The sequence below is a fragment of the Bidens hawaiensis genome, unplaced genomic scaffold (genome assembly GCF_021521415.1).
Source record: "Bidens hawaiensis isolate Kalapana, Puna unplaced genomic scaffold, B.hawaiensis_p1.1 tig00016042_1, whole genome shotgun sequence".
Taxonomy (NCBI): domain Eukaryota; kingdom Viridiplantae; phylum Streptophyta; class Magnoliopsida; order Asterales; family Asteraceae; genus Bidens; species Bidens hawaiensis.
Genome location: NW_027492455.1, coordinates 257,353 through 274,474, shown reverse-complemented (window position 1 = coordinate 274,474; position 17,122 = coordinate 257,353). Strand labels below are relative to the sequence as shown.

At 35.7% G+C, this 17,122-nt stretch overlaps 1 protein-coding gene and 1 pseudogene across 1 annotated transcript; both read right to left on the bottom strand.

Moving 5' to 3' along the window:
* Positions 1–3,361: 3,361 nt before the first annotated feature.
* Positions 3,362–7,752, bottom strand: LOC143550469 (tyrosine decarboxylase 1-like; annotated as a pseudogene).
* Positions 7,753–10,843: 3,091 nt separating this feature from the next.
* Positions 10,844–16,869, bottom strand: LOC143550499 (horcolin-like). The gene is made up of 5 exons (XM_077041135.1): positions 16,403–16,869; positions 12,532–12,616; positions 11,417–11,628; positions 11,333–11,351; positions 10,844–11,164 (listed from the first exon to the last, which is right to left on the bottom strand). The coding sequence occupies exons 1-5, from the start codon at positions 16,514–16,516 to the stop codon at positions 10,908–10,910; spliced, it is 687 nt and encodes a 228-aa protein (XP_076897250.1). The 5' UTR covers positions 16,517–16,869; the 3' UTR covers positions 10,844–10,907.
* Positions 16,870–17,122: the final 253 nt, after the last annotated feature.

The following is a 17,122-nucleotide window of genomic DNA, read 5'->3' as shown; positions in this document are numbered from 1 at the left end:
TATGTCTAATTAATTTAGGGAGCACGATGATGGTGATGGGTAAAGGGTGTGAAGAACGATGGCCCCTTGATCCATGTGATCCTTTAACTTGTTTAAGACAATGCGCAAATAGAAGAGAGTGGCTGTATGGCAAGTGTGTGCATGGAAATACTTGTGTATGTACTTGGGGTTGTTAATGGCCATTAACTTTAATAAAAAGTAGTATTTGTTATCTTATTTAATTAAAGAGTGGCATTTGAAAATATCTATTTTGGTATCTATCCTAAAAACCAACTATGCTTACAAACTTGATATTATTGTTTTATGAAAATAGTGGTCTTTATTACTTTAATTGAGAAACAAAATTAAGTTAACTTTTTAGTGAAATGACTAAAAATTATTTAACAAACAACCTATGCTGGCTACACATTTTTAAGTCTAACATAAACTTAAATACTTATCGGAGCTTTAATACATTTGCCCTTGTTTTTTATTTCTCTTCATAAAAGATACTCATTATCATATAGTTATATGTTTTAGTTGTAAGACATTTCACCTAAAAGTTATTATTATCAGAAAACATCATTTATGATTAAAATTTTATTATTATTCACGTTATGTTCTTTGACTCTAACCAAATTATTTTTTCTCATTAAAACTAATCATACGCAAGGCATTTAAGGGTATGCAAATTTACATATTTGTATAATAAATAAAACTAAGAGGATAAATACACTTAAAATTAAAATCTCTCTCTTAAACTCTCTTCCTTTTCTTCACAATCCCTTTGAACCCTTTCTCTCTCCAAACACACTTTCTCTTTAAAATCTTTGGTTTACCGAATATTAAAGTTAGCTTTGGTTTATCAGTTGTAACCATAACTTGCAACCGTTGAAAGATGTTTTTTTTAAATGAAGCTTATCAAGACGAATTTACGCAATTGAATGGGTGATGAGTATTTGAATAATGTTTTAAATTTGTGAGGTCGAAAGAGAAACATTTGATAAAGTAAAAAAATAAGTTGTAGTGACTCGATTTCAAGCTTGTAAAATCGAAGAGGAGAAGTCTACAACCCATGTTTTTAAATCTATTTATTATCGCACTTCTATTTTTGTTTTGCTTACGTTACATGAAACACGATATTATTTAATTTTTTTGGAACACTACCCTTAATAATTTGTTCTAGATCCGTCACCGTTTTAGCTCAACTTACCTAGTTTCTATTCTTAATTATTTAGTTGGCTATTATAATGATATGCACCCATTCTAGAAGTTTGTTATTGGTATGGTATTTGTTATGTTTTTTCTAGCACATAAAATGTTTTATTTTGAATATTTGGATATCTATATTTGATTTTAAAGATGAACACATATAAGGTTTTGAACTTTATAAAAACAAATAGCAAAGTATTCCATCAACCCAAGAACCCATGTAACTAATATCATATCTATCTACTAATTAATTTAAACTTTAAACCAATTTCACATAAGTCAAGTGGTAGCAACCAAAAAACTAAAGAAATATTCATTCAACATACATTACACAAGAAGAATTATAAACTCTAGAAATTAATACAAACTTACATAGTTACATGAGTACATCAAAGTCATAAAAAGATCATAATATGATATAGGAAAGAGATGTTGCAGCAACTTAAAGTTAGAAGAGGTAAGCCACTAGACACACAACGGCTGCAAGTAAAGCAGGCACTTGCAAAGCCATTCCAGCACTCTCCATTGACGGCGATGGTGCGGGTGCTGCCCCAAACTCCTGAGCCATGGTTCCACAACTGGTAAGGGCCATCGCTATAATGACGAGAGCGGTGGCTAGCTTCACACTTTTCATTTCGGTGAGTGTTCGTTGTGTATATAAACTTTGTTTGAGTGGTTTTTATAGAGGTGTTTAGTGGGGATTAATGGAGGAATCTAACAGCTAATGACATGGGAAATATTGTTTTTAAAGCTAAGGCATGTATAGATATATAATGATCATTTGACAGTAAGTGGGTGTCAACAGTCAACCCAAACTCTTAAAATACATCTATATATCTCCATTTGGCCATTGTCTTTTAGGCTGGCCAAATTTAATTATAATCCATGAGTTAAGAAAAATGATCTGGATTTTTATGTCTTTAATTTTGAAACTTGAAAATTTCTTATACTTGTATGATGACCATATATTTAATTATAATCCATGCTGATTAGTAGAAGTGATGACGAGTTAGTGTTAAATCAGATCAATGGTGCACCTGATCATCAGGAGCAACTTTGCCAACTAAAATAGGCGAAGGGGCGCCCCTTTAAAACCCTCTATCTAGGGTCTAGGGGTTTTGCTTCTTAACACACTTAAGGTTCAGTGTGAAGACAATAAGATTTCAAGTCTAAACCTTGATTGTATTGATTGTTTATGTTTTTGCTAGCTTGATTACAAATACCACTATTTATAACCATACAATTACGGAGTACTTGTTCGACAAAAATAGGAGAAAATCTAACTCAAAACCCCCTAAATTTGTAAGTACGACAACTAGGTCCCCACACTTACACATAATTACACTAACACAGTGGTGCTTGTAATAAGTTAAAACATACATAGCAAAATAATATGCTATCTAACATTCTTTCAGATTATATGACCTATTTACCAAACACTCCAAGTTAGAGAACACTGCTAGGTAACCGAGTACTTGCTAATTGCATTAAAAGTGTCTTCACCAAACTAGCAATTATATATATTAGAACTTGTTAGTTAATACATGATCATACAAATACAAAGTAAATTAATATACGAAAAAAATTCCTCCTAAGGACAACTTCACCTTCAATAGTTATTCGAGTGTCATGTTAATCATTGGCACCATTAAAGTTACACTAAATGTATTCATTTATAAACCGACTTAGAGCATCCACAACGGGGTGTAGAACCCAAGGTCTGGATCTACGTGGCGTACTAAGTACCTGGTGGTTACAAACTTTCTTAATTATTGTGGAACAAAGTCCATGGGCCAAAGTTTGTTCCTGCAAACTAGCTAGTGGCAAACTAATGAGGTGGACAACTTTTTATCTCTCCATCTCACATACATATATAGATATTATATATATATATATATATATATATTATATTTTGTTTTAATGAAGGTTTGTAGAGGTTTGTTGTTATGGAACAAATGTTGAGAAAAGTTTAGAATATGACATGGAGCTGATGCGGCGGTTTGTAAAAAGTTTGTTGTTGTAGATGCTCTTATGCGTAACTCTCTGTGCTCTAAGGCTGACTCCGCTCCCTAACCTTCTATTGCTTACTTTCCGCCATCAAATCCGTAGTTTTCGAATGTAAGGATCAAATCGTATGTAATTTGAAGTTTTGAGCATAGCATTGTGACCATTTAAATAGAATGTCAAATTATATGACAACTTATTCAGGATGCATACAATGAAAAGTAGCAAGTAGATTTGCTTTGTTATTTTAGATAACTTATAACATAGATTTATCTTAATTATGCAGGATAACTACTCCACATATCTTTAAGTGATACACAATAGCATTAGCATGCTCTTACTTCGTCTTTCCCTTAATAAGTCATCAGATTTGGTGCTTTTTGATCCCCATAATTAGGCGTTGGTGTACACAACATAGAAGTCGCTTGGTCACGCACCAACTTCCAAGCCATCACCACATGCCCATCTTCAGTGAGAGTTGCCCCAACCGCAAATTGAATAAATAAACTCCTCCAACGATCGAATGTGTCATGTATACACTCCCTGTTGTGTTCACAGATTGCAATAGTGTCTTGTTAAACTCGTTTGTTTCATGCTCGTTGTCACACCGCTGGCCTATCACACTCGGGGAAACTCGAAAACAAACCACAGAAAAATATCTAGGCACTATAATCTCAAACCTTTTGTCCATTGTAACATCCCGAAATTTCTAAAGTAATATTTAATATATTATTTTGTCGGATGAAATAAACGAGTTAGTGGAACGATAATAATAATAGCATAATATGAAGACTTAGTAGGATAATTAGATGGGATTGGATATGGACCAAAAGGAAATATGGGCATTCGGTCCATGGGCTTGAGGGAGTATAAATACCCCCTTAAACCCCAATCCTTTCCATTCCATCCATTTATCCATCCTAATATCTACACACACCCAAAACACACACGACCCAAACCAAGATCCAAAGGCGAGGACCCGAGCTTGTTGGTGCTAGATCGTCGTGACGAACCAAAGCAACAAGACCATCTCGTGTTCGTAGCTCGACTCATTTACGGTACGTTTATATCGAGAACTTGTTCGTTTAGGTTTGGATTAGTATAGAAATGATAGATCTGTGTTTGTATGGTAAAAACAAATCCAGCAAAGCCAAACTTACTGAAAATGGTTATGATTGATGGGTTAATTGATTGATAAAAGAACCCGTAACCTATATGCCTAAATCGCACCCTTTAAACATCGATGTTAGGCCGATTTGATGGTTGGGGTTTGTAGGCGCTGGTCAGACGATTCCATGGATACCTAAATCGAGTTATTTGGTTAAGAAACGAAGGATTTAAGAGCGAACAGTACCTGCACTGGACAACTTCGCCTGCAAGCTAAGTTCGCCTGATGAACTTCGCCTGCAAAGCTAAGTTCGCCTGATGACAACTTCGCCTGATGACAACTTCGCCTAAAGCTAAGTTCGCCTGATGACAACTTCGCCTAAAGCTAAGTTCGCCTGATGACAACTTCGCCTAAAGCTAAGTTCGCCTGAGGTTTAACTTCGCCTAAAGCTAAGTTCGCCTAAGGTTTAATTTCGCCTAAAGTCAAGTTCGATTAGAAAATAAATTAAAAACCTAATGGAAAATGTGTTAAGACGATTAATGTAAATAAAATTTTTCCAAGCTGACCTGGCAGCTCGACCCCAGCCAGGGGCTCTGCCCCTTGGACCCTGCTAGGGGCTGCCGCCCCTAGACCCCGCTGCCAGGGGCGTTGCCCCCGGACCCTCATTCGTTGTGGGTAGTAGTTAAGACTAGAAAGATGATATGAGTAATGATAGTTAATTGATACGTATACTTGTTATACAGTCAGCCGTGCACAACTGAAGAAATGGATCACGATTAACGGTGAACGTAACCGTGTTCAGGTGAGTTTCTAGCCCCATTCCTTGTTATGTTTTCGGGGCTGTGTGCATACTCGATGTGTTGTTAATACATTTATCCTAAGTGATAAGTGTATGCCATATGTGATATATGTGATGGATATGAATGATTGCTTGTCGGTACGCGAACGATCTTCGGATATTGCGCGTACTGTCAGGTTAAAAATAAAGGTACGAATATTATATATCGAAGATGTATGAATACTTGTCGGGGCGTGAACGATCTTCGGATATTGCACGTATCGACAATGGGTATGGTTGTTAAATGAATGATGTAAAGAACGCCTAGAGTGTTCTTATGCTATAATGTAATTATTGTATTTGTGAAGTATGTGTATACAGGTACACGAATGGTATGTGAGTTCTACGTTCGACATAGTAAGTTAGGATGGCAAATCCCTCTAGCTTCTGTCGGACATAGACTCGGCTGGTGATGGCGTAGTTAAGGACTGCGGGCCTTATATGTAATGTAGATGATAGATGTAAACATAGATACGGACGGTGGGCCTTATACGTGTTACAGATAATAGACGACAACGTAGTTAAGAACTGCGGACCTTATACGTATTATAGATAGGCATCAGCATAGGAAAGGACTGTGGACCTTATACGTGCTGTAATTGTGATGTGGTAGCATAGGGGAGGACTGCGGACCTCGTACGTGCTACGAATTAGGTTGCAACATAGGGAAGGACTGTGGACCTTGTACGTGTTGTGGATGTAGGATGGTACAGGGAAGGACTGCGGACCTTGCACGTACCATAACTGGTGAACATAGGTAAGGACTGCGGACCTTTTACGTGTTCACGACCTTGAGTACAGGTATAGACGGCGGACTATGAACGTACTCTCGGAAGACTGAGGTTAGTGATGGTAGATATGTATGTATGTATGGTAGTAAGTGTGTATGCAGAACAGAAGGGTAACTAGTTAAGTATGGATATGTATCTTCGGATATGTATGTATGTGTATGTATTGTATGGCGTCCGATTAACTAGAACTCACTCAGCGTAGCTGACTTTTAGTATGCACGCAGGTGAGTAGGATGAGGCAGCTCGCTTGAGGAGACACGTGGCACTGAATAAGAGGCTGGCATCGGAAGACTCAAGACGTTTAAGTTTAATGTTTCGTTTATTTTGAAAGACAAAATGATGTTTTAAGACAAGACGTGTTTTGTTATGAAATGTTTTATGAAAGTTTTTATATTCCGCGAAAGTTTTAATGAACTCTGATTTGTAAGAACTGTGTTTATGAGTAAATCCGACGCTAAGGTAAGGCTACCGAGTTCGGGGCCTTACATCCATGCTCACAAGTTCTTGAAATTCCTTAGCCAAATTCACATGCTTTCTTATTATCCCTCTCAAACCACTCGCCCCGTAGCTCCTTAACACCATCCATAACTTCAACGCTTGAAATCGTCGTGACAACGTTATCTGCCAGTCTTTGTAATCCACAACTTGCCCGGATTCAGTGGCTTGGTTTCTCAACAACTCCGAATTCGTGGAAAGAGATTTCGTTAGAGCTGATTTATCCTTCACCCAAAGGCAACAACAAGCCAGATTTGTAAGCATCCATTTATGCGCATTAAAACGGAATGAGTTCGCACCCTCCACGCCGTTAAGAAAGTGTCGAAACTCCGGGCAGATACAAGCACTTACAGCATATGCAACATCCACATGAACCCACATATTATATGCACCTGACACCTCACATAACGGTCCCAACGGATCCACCATCGTCATAGACGTCGTGCCAACCGTAGCACATAAGTACATTGGAACAAATCCATTTTCAATATCTTTCTAAATCATCTTGTCTAGTAATTTTGGAGATAGTTGAAAGTTTAAGGATTTTGATGTCGAAACTTCTCGAATATTCTCCTTATCAATCCCAACGATTTTAACCGACTTCTGGAAAGAAAAATGCGTTTGGTCGGAGCAGTAGACCACAAGATTTTGTGCATTTTGTCTTCCAATTTGATCAAGTATCTTCTCTCTTGCAGCATGTAAAGTGCATATGAAGGCTTCACAAGTAGTCCCATGCAAAACACCTCCTCCACCATTTGAAAATGAAAAAGATTTGGGAAGTTCGAGTAGTTTTAATAACCATTCCATAACAATGATCTCGAGCTCAGTAGCAGCCGGAGACGATTCCCAATTAAATCCCACAACATTAAACCCGTTGATCAGCATCTCACCGAGAAAGCTTGCGGTGCTTCCACTAGAAGCAAAGTATGCAAAGAAGTTTGGACTTTTCCAATGTGTTATACCTGGAATAATGTTATTCTTCACGTCGATTAATATGGTTTCGATGGACTCCGGATGCTTTGGGACAGAGTCAGGCAAAGTTTCTAGTAGAAAGCCTGGTTTAACTTGGCTTTTGACAGGGTAGTTTTGGATGTTTTTGTAATAATCAGCAAGGAAGTCTATGACCATATGGCCATTTCTCCTGAATTCTACAGGGTCTAAAGGGTTCATGATCAGGTTGTTCTATAAATGAAAGTGTATATACATGAGTATTCCCATTTATACAAGTAGTTTTATACTTTTATAACTGAAAGTCTATAAATTATAGATACTCAATAGCATTAAAGGGTTCATGGGGTTGTTTTGTAACTGAAAGTCTATAAATTATAGATGCTCAACAGTATTAAACCATTACAACACCTTCATTTAATTGTTGTGAAAATTAAAGTTTAAACATTTCGTTTTTTTTAACAATACTTGGAACTACTCTCAATATAACTTCATACTATTTTGAAGCTCCAGGTCTAACTCCCTCAGGAACACCACCACTCACAAGTCACTGAACCAGAAAGCCAACTCCGGTTTAAACATTAGTAATATAGTGAAAGATGAGTGGTTGTTAAGGAAAACTAAAACAATCATGTTTAGTATGTATTAGCATGATTTAATTTTGTGAAATCTGGTCGTTAGTACGCTTAATATGACTATATATATAAGAAATGAATTTTAAGTATGCATTAGATAATTGTTTAGTATAAATAAGTAAGTGATAGTCATGAAGAAACTTAGGTAGTGCCTAACGCTACAACAAATCAAATAGGTTGCGTTGGTGACAAAAGAACTAATTGATATAAATATGAATATGGATGATTGTTGCAATATTATTTATTATTATATAGGATAAAGAAGAATTTTGGACTTTGGTGTCCCAACGATTGGTCCACTTGGTAAATTTAATTGGGTCAAGTAATTTAGTTTTTTTGGTTTGTTTTTTTTTAAAGTGATAATTAAGACGGTTATATGCGTCAGCTCACCGCTATCATGCCCGGCTCCAATAACACTCAGGTTTTACAAATGATTTGGTGGTTTTACCGACCTTTTTATATTAGTTCCATTTTTGTGACGGACGTAACAAAAACTGACTTAATTCATCTTGACACACCGCCACGCGGTCGAGACCGACAACGCTCGTTATTTACCAACGCTCGGAATGACTGATGCACTTGGCAACGTGTGGTTGATCCCACGGGTCCATGATAGCCATGTTTGGTGAAAATAAAGCCCACGAGTCGATGCTAGCCTCGTACAATCAAAACAAATGCGACACTTTTCAAACGAACAAATTAAGCCCAAACGAACACATGGAAACCACAGCAAGTATAAGAAGACTAGAATGATGGGCTCGCCTCCTTGATCATATCACTAGTTCATGATAGTTTTGTTCAGTGAAAAAAACAAGCCCACTAATCGTTGTTAGCCCCATTTAGTAAACACAGAAGCGAAGATTTTCAAACGAACAAATGGATGCACAAACGAATAATTGAAAATCTCAGCAAATAAAAGAAGACTAGAATGAGGGACTCATCTCCATAATCATCCCACGAGTCCATGATAGCCACGTTTAGTGGAAAAAAAACCCACAAGTCCCTACGAGCCCGTTCAATGAAAACCGAAACGACACTTTTTCAAACGAACAAATGGAAGCCCAAACGAATAAATAGAGACCACAACGAGTAAAAGATGACTAGAATGAGGAACTCACCTCATTAATCAACCCACGAGTCCATGATAGCCCCCTGTTCATAGAAAACAAAAGCCCAAGAGTAGCCGCTAGCCCCGTTAAGTGAAAACAGAAACGACATTTTTCAACCGAACATATGGAAGCCCAAATGAACAAATGAAGACCATTGCAAGTAAAGAAGACTAGAATGAGTTACTCGCCTCCTTAATCATCCCACGAGACCATGATAGCCCCGTTCAGTGAAAACAAAAGCCTACGAGTCACTGCTAGCCTCGTTATGTGAAAATAGAAGCGAAACTTTTCAAACGAACAAATGGAAAACCTAACGAACAAATGTAAACCACCCCGAGTAAAAGATGACTAGAATGAGGAACTTACCTCCTTAATCATCCCACGAGTCCATGATAGCCACGTTCAGTGAAAACAGAAGCGAAAATTTTCAAACGAACAAATGGAAAACCAAACGAACAAATGAAAACCACCCCGAGTAAAAGATGACTAGAATAAGGGACTCACCTTCTTAATCATCCAAGGAGACCATGATAGCACTGTTCAGTGAAAACAAAAGCCCATGGTTTGCTGTTAGCCCAATTCAGTAAAAACAAAAGTGATATTTTCAAACGAACAAATGGATGCACAAACGAACAAATGAAAACCTCATGGAATAAAAGAAGACTAGAATGAGGGACTCATATCAGTAATCATCCCAAAAGTCTATGATAGCCACGTTTAGTGAAAACAAAAGCCCACGAGTCCCTGCTAGCCCCGTTCGATGAAAACCTAAACGACATTTTTCGAACGAACAAATGGAAGCCCAAACGAACAAATAGAGATCACAGCGAGTAAAAGAAAACTAGTAGGGAATCACCTTCTTAATCATCTGACGAGACCATGATATCCCTGTTAAGTGATAACTAAAACTAACGAGTCGCTGCTAACCCCATTCAGTGAAAACATAAACAACTTTTTTTCAAACAAACAAATGGAATCCTAAAAGAACAAATGAAGATCACGACGGGTAAAGAAGAATAGGACTAGAGACTCACCTCCTTAATTATAAAGTCTTAAGGATTCATGCTCCCATGTAAACGTTTGACTTAATATAAATGACTCGTTTAAAGAGTTTGATATTTACACTTTTGGCCCTTTACCAACACAGTTTGAGAGTTTGGATTGGATCCTTTGGTGTATCCAAGTCCTTGACAAGTATTATTGGGTTTTCTCTCTATGTAATTGACAAATTCTTTGGCTTGTTTGTAACCTTTAACATTTATAGATTTATCATGAATTTTTTTTCTAAAGAGTTTTTCTTTCTTGCACAAAGAATGTATTTTAGCTTGAAGTGAGAGATTTAACTCTTCCAATGCTGTAAATTTGGAAGGATTAAAGTTAATTTTTTCACGAACTTTTCGCTTTTCTTTTTCTCTTAGGAGTGTTGAAATTTGATTTTATGTTGTCTATGAAGTGTTTGATTTTAAGATCATTTGCAGGTAATATCCAGGTCTAAAATCACAGATGATGCAAAATTTAATACAAATGCCATGCATTTCATAGAAAAGGAATGAAAAAATAACAAGAATGTTACTTTTTTTAGAAAGACCAACAAATTAATTTCCATTAGAACACTAGACATTGGCTAGCAAAATCCACATACAAGCACCAAAACAACAATATATAGAACACCAGAAAACAAAACCCAACTACATACAGTCTCACCCCCCCCCTTTATAATTCAAATTTCTTCCAATCCTCCCGCGTGGCCCAACTTCCTTAATTTCCTTCTCCTCGAGTCCTCGATCGTCATGTAGATGGTGCAAGTACGACACCGATAGAGTCCAAGTATATACCATGCCTTCCATAAAATCCAATAATCTTACCTTTAGTTACAGGCACGGAGAAATGATCCGTCCCCTTACATGTGCCATAGGGACCATAGGTATTTGTGTTTGTCACAAAAATCAATGATGTAATCACAGTGCAGCCTTCAAACGTTCCGACACTTCCACTGATGTTGGTGATTACCTCATCTTTGCCAAAGTGAACCTGGGTACACAATGCTTGTTATTGTTGATCAAATAACTTACAAACACGCATGCCGTTCAAAAACAAAACAAAACAAAAAAACTTGCAAACTATTAGAGAATATAATTGAATATATTTGAATATGTTTCCTTATATTGATCTTATTGTACTCATATCTATAGTTGATCAATAATATATTATACCTGACAGGTTTTCATTATTCTTCACACAAACATATATAGCAACATTATATATTTTGTTCATAAACAAAACCAAATGAAGCTGACCTGATGAAGTCCACCCTTACGACCACCAAAGCGATCAGTTTGTCGGGTTTCACCTGATCCATCCATATAGTTGAAGTAGATGGCATCCACAATATATCCACAACGGATATTGAGCTGTGTAATCCTACCATCGGGTTTGAATGTCCATGGACCTCCACCCTTGCCACCCCATGGTCCAACCGTTATGCTTTTTCTTTTAGAAGTCGACGAAACTGAAATACCCCCAAAAAACGAGAGAACTAGCAACAAAATAGTCAGCCCGAACAAACACAACATACAATTATAGAGTCCAAAAACAGCAACCATAAGAACTGTCAATACAGCCCCATTAAGAACATACCAACCAAAACCGACCCCCGTTGTTGACGTTGGAGATGGTTGCCAGCCTGCGTTCCAGACAGATTTTTTTCTAAAAATCCAGGGTAAGAAAAACATAGCCACGTCATTGCTTATGCTTATGTTTATGCTTGCCATTCTCGGCTTTTCTCTAAGCTGAAAGAAGAGATGTGAGTTTGTAGGATGATGATGATGATGATGATGATGATTATTATTATTATTTATTTATTTTTTTTTATATCAGTGTGTATTCACCATATATATATGAAGTCATTGTTTGACTCGATCTCATGATGCATCATCGGCCATTGGGGTTTTGATGAAGTCTTTAAAGTTGACATTTTGGAGGTCGATTAGATGTTTTATGAAATGTTCAACCGGAACACGGTTTTGTGTAACAAGTGATCAATTATTATTATTATTATTATTATTATTATTATTATTATTCGAGAGGAAGGGCACTCATGGGTAGTATTCATGCATTGACCAATCATACACAATTATTTCATTTATATCTTTAAGTACCCACAAACCATAAAATAACCGGAAACGCATACCCACAAATAACCTAGGACATTTTTTGTTTAAATTTAAAAATAAATAAACAATTAAATGTAATTAAAATTAAAATTTCATTGAAAATTAATGAGTGTTTAATTTTTCAAAAACCTCCAATGGGTTTGCCATGTGGTAAACCTTTGCCACAAATTGTAATTTGGCAAACTACCCACATAGTTAGGGGTGGGTTTGCCATGTGATAAACAACCCATAAACCTTACCCACACTAGTGCCTCTTCCCCTCTTATTATTATTATTATTATTAACGGAATTCATTAAACCAAAAACAGATGCTTCGGCCAACCTCTAGCAAGTGGCAAAACATAAAAATTACAAAATAAAGGGAGTGGGAGAAGCTGTACATCTAAATGTCAACCAAACCTCCACAAAACATAAAATCAAAAGGGTTTATTCATTGTGATGTAAATATGTCTTAATTCTAACATGATTATATTTGCTAGTTAACTGTTAAACTGTACGTTATTTATATCTTCATTTCTTAACATATCTTCATTTCTTAATGTATATTCTTTTTAATTAGGTGGATAATAATTTAAGGTTTCTCCTCAACAACTTTGATGCTTAAAACTACGAGTTTCAAAATTTTCATGTACACTCTTGGATAATTATATGCTGAATTATGTTTGTTTTATATAATTTCATCACGTTTAATAATATAATATTTGTTTTTAAAATCTATAAGAAAAAAAATATTATTATTATTATATTTTTTTATCACTTAGTAATTATATGCATTGAATTAATTTGTTAATCTTTTTATCAATTTTCTCGTATTTGTTACACGAAAACTTTAATCTGTGACGAATGTAATATCATTGATAGCATCTAGTTATTTATTGTTATTAAATATCACTCCTTCCGTCTCATTAAACGTATCCAAGTTTGAAAAACATAAAGTTTAAGGTGGATTAAATGATTACTTTTTTTCCTTACCAAATGACAATAATACCCTTGAAAAATGGGTCAACATTATTGTTTATTAATGTTAGTTGTGTGTGTTTAAGGGTAAACTAAAGAAGAAAATGTGGACACTTATAATGGGACGAAGGAAGTATGTTTTTAAGACAATCATTTTTTTAACATCGTTTAGGGCCACTCTCAGTACCTGAGTGAGCGACGGGATATCAACAGTCCAAACAGTTTTTGACGCTCTATGTCTGACTTACCCAAGAACACCATCAAGGATGAAACCCACCACTGGGTAAAACCTTTGAGCGAGGTTTCAATACTGATACCTCAAAGATCACAGTACTTAACCACAATGGCGGATTGAAGACAAGCCCAATGATGGTTAGTCACCCACTCAAATTTAATGAGACTATATAATGCTTAAGTTTTGTAATTGTTATTTTGGTAAAACAAAAATAAAAAAAAATAATCAATTAAGACTCTTGTTTTTTAATTAGTCATGCATTATATATTTTTTACATCCCTATAAAGTGATAAACAAGCTTATTTTTTATTTTTTTAATGATTAGTTAAATAGATGTTAATTGCTTAATGAATAAAACAGACATGCAAACGATTCACGAATATCAAGTTCGTTTGGAGAACTAGTTTTACCCGTTGGAACCGCAATGGTGAAAGATTTTTCTTCATGGATGAAGATGTTAATGACAAATTTGTGTAATCGAATTGGCGAAGATTTTTTGAATGCTTGTGTAATTTGTATTATCGAAAAAGAAGCATTTTAAAGTGTTTTGAATTAAGCTGTAATTGGTTGTTTCCAGTCGATGAAATCACATACAAAACGACTGTAATTTATATTTGTTTTGCTATATTTAATGTAGTTCGTTTTATAATTTCATGTAGTTTATTTTTATTGATTATTTTTTCTCACACTGAGTTAAATGTCTGGATCCCTCACTGTCTAACAATCACCCTAAGCCACTACATTAGTCTACATCAGAAGGTCAATTGCTTGAAAGAGGATTATTAAATAGTCAAATTGAATTTTAATAATCTCGATTATATTTATTGGCCTTGGCTGACAACCAGCAAATTGTAGACTTGGTAGATATTTTTAGGCAAGTAATAAAATAATGAAAAAACGTTTGTCTTTATTTCCCTTTGTTTCAAACCAAAAAAGCACTTTGTCCAGTGGGTGGATTTGGAAATTCATCGAGGACGTTCAAGAAAGTATCTTGATTGGTTTCACTCAGTTGATAAGTTTGGTGAACAATTAGGTGGGTTTTTGTTGGGTAGCTCACATATTTTGAAGTTGATGAGCTAATTAAAGAAGATTTTTTAAATTAAATAATAAATAATGAGTACTTTAAAAAGTATAATTTAACAAGTAATATTAATTAGAATGTTTCATTTAAAAAAAGTTTTATCTTGAAAAGTATATTTTAATGTATTTTAGATTATATTTTAATGTTGATTTAAAACTTGTTTATTTCGATTGTGCAACTTCTACAAACATAAATATTTTGCACATGCAAGAAGTCAAGGTTAAGGTTAAGATCTCAAATATCCAAGATTTCTAAGACCAACAACATATCCAAGAAAAATAAATAATAAACAAGTTATAAACTAATCAAAATTTATGGTAATTTGAACCCTTGTGACACCAACAAACATAGATATAGGCCACACTTAAACAAACAAATTTTGCCTTGAAGCCTTGTATGTGGTCTTGAGCTTTCTAGTTGGTGGTCTAACCTTCTTGAACGCCAATGGAAACTTGATCTTGGAGTTGTGGAACTGCTTGATGGACCTCCTCTTGCATAGCTTGGCGGGGATGGTGGCGGTTTTGATGACCGGATGCAGTGGTGGCGAACCCTGTGATGGGAAGCCATCTCGGTGTACATCTATACGATAGAACCATTCAAGGTTGCGTCTGTATACTCCTTGTACATGTTGTGGTAACCAAATAAGTTCTTGATGTTTTTTTTTGAACGGTCAATTTGGATCACTAACGGGTCACTGACCCACCCGAACATCTCCATTCCACCCTCAGGAGGAAACCCACCAATAGAAGCGAAAACCCCTGGCCCAACTTGATCCTCGTGTATTTTAAAGTTTTGGCTTTCTTTGCACTTTATGTGTTAATTTCACATTGAAAAGCCTAGCTTGAGCTCAAGCCAAGGTTCGGCTCATTTGAGGTGATACAAGAGAGCTTGAGCTCAAGCCAAGGTTCGCCACATTTGAGGTGTTACAAGAGAGCTTGAGCAAAGCTTGGGCCTGTTTAAGGTTTTTCTTGAAATACATAAAAATATTTTTAAAATGTACTTATAATAAATTAATATATACTAAAGACTTGCTGAGTCCAAGGTTGACAAAACAACCTACAACACAAACTTGAGCTCTAGCGTATCAAAACAAGCCAAACTCAAGCTTAGGAAAGTTTGAGCTATGCTCAGATTAACGCTCAATTAAACTAGGTAGTTCTAGTGAGTTTAGCCAACCATAATTAAAACATAGAAATAAACAGAAGAAATTAATGTTTCAAGTTGTTCATGATCTGGTTACAACTGGTCTACTATAAATTCAATTGACAAAGTCGAAAGGGTTTATTCAACTAGCTTATATAACATGTCTACTATAAATTCAATTGACAAAGTCACTAGAGTTAGGTGTTGTTCCCTTTAAGGTCAAGGATTCTAACTCCGCTTATTAAAGTAATTTAGCGGTTTGAATAATTTTGTCAACCACAGGGGATAGAAAACATCAAAGAAAGTGTTCGACCTTCAAGTTTTAAACATTGTTTAATAGTATCATGTATTTGCTAATTGAATGAAGTAAAGATACCAAAGTGCCCAAACCTAATTATATGGTACAATTACAAAAGACACGGTCAAGTGAGATAATTATGAGATGCACAAACACATGATATGATCTGCGAACAAAAGTTGGAAGTGGCATTTTAGCATACATTACCATCAATGAGAAACGAAAAACAATCGTACAAATATATATCACTTTTGATCGAATTGTAATATCCATGTCTAAATTCGTATAGATGGTGCAAGAAAACAAATGCTATGCATTTCATAGAAACAGAAGGAAAAACAAAACAAAGTTACTAATGCATACTCTTAAGGGATCACTGTCCCACTTTCCTTAATTTGTCTCCTCCTCTGGTGCAAGTACGACGCCGATAGAGTCCAAGTATATACCGCGCCTTCCATAAAATCCAATAATCTTACCTTTAATTACAGGGAGGGAGAAATCAGTCCCCATACGAGTTCCATACCGACCATAGGTATTTGAATTTGTCACAAAAATCAATGATGTAATCACGGTGCAGCCTCCAAAATTTCCAACACTTCCGCTTATATTAATGATCTCCTCATCTTTGCCAAAGTGAACCTGGGTACACAATGCATATATGTTTGATCAAAATATCAAATAACTATCATACATAATGTAGCAGCATTATTTCATACATTTAAAATCCAATAATCTTACCTGATGAAGTCTGCCTTTACCACCACCAAAGTTATGACTTTTTTGGGTGAAACCCCATCGATTTCTAAAGTGAAAGCAGACGGCATCAACAACAGATCCACTACGGATATTGAGCTGCGTAATCCTACCATCGGGTATGAATGTCCAGGGACGTCCACCATTGCCACCCCATGGTCCAACATGTATGCTGTCTTTTTTTAAAAGCGAAAACGAAACATTCCAATAAAACGACAATGCCACGCAGAACAAAAGAACCAACAAAACAGGTCCTTTAAGATCATACGGACTAAAAATCAACCCCCGTTAGATAAGACGTTGTTAAATACGTGTCTATGAACTGTTTTTTAGAAACCAATTCGATGCTCATTTTCGGCTTTT

What these genes read in the sequence shown, in the direction of transcription:
- LOC143550499 (XM_077041135.1), bottom strand. Translation starts at nt 16,516, where the DNA reads ATGGGGACTGATTTCTCCCTCCCTGTAATTAAAGGTAAGATTATTGGA. An exon ending in TTGCACCAGAGGAGGAGACA is followed by an intron (nt 12,617 to 16,402) that starts AATTAAGGAAAG and finishes GCCACTTGCTAG; the next exon opens with AGGTTGGCCGAAGCATCTGT. An exon ending in GGGAAGAGGCACTAGTGTGG is followed by an intron (nt 11,629 to 12,531) that starts GTAAGGTTTATG and finishes GGGGTATTTCAG; the next exon opens with TTTCGTCGACTTCTAAAAGA.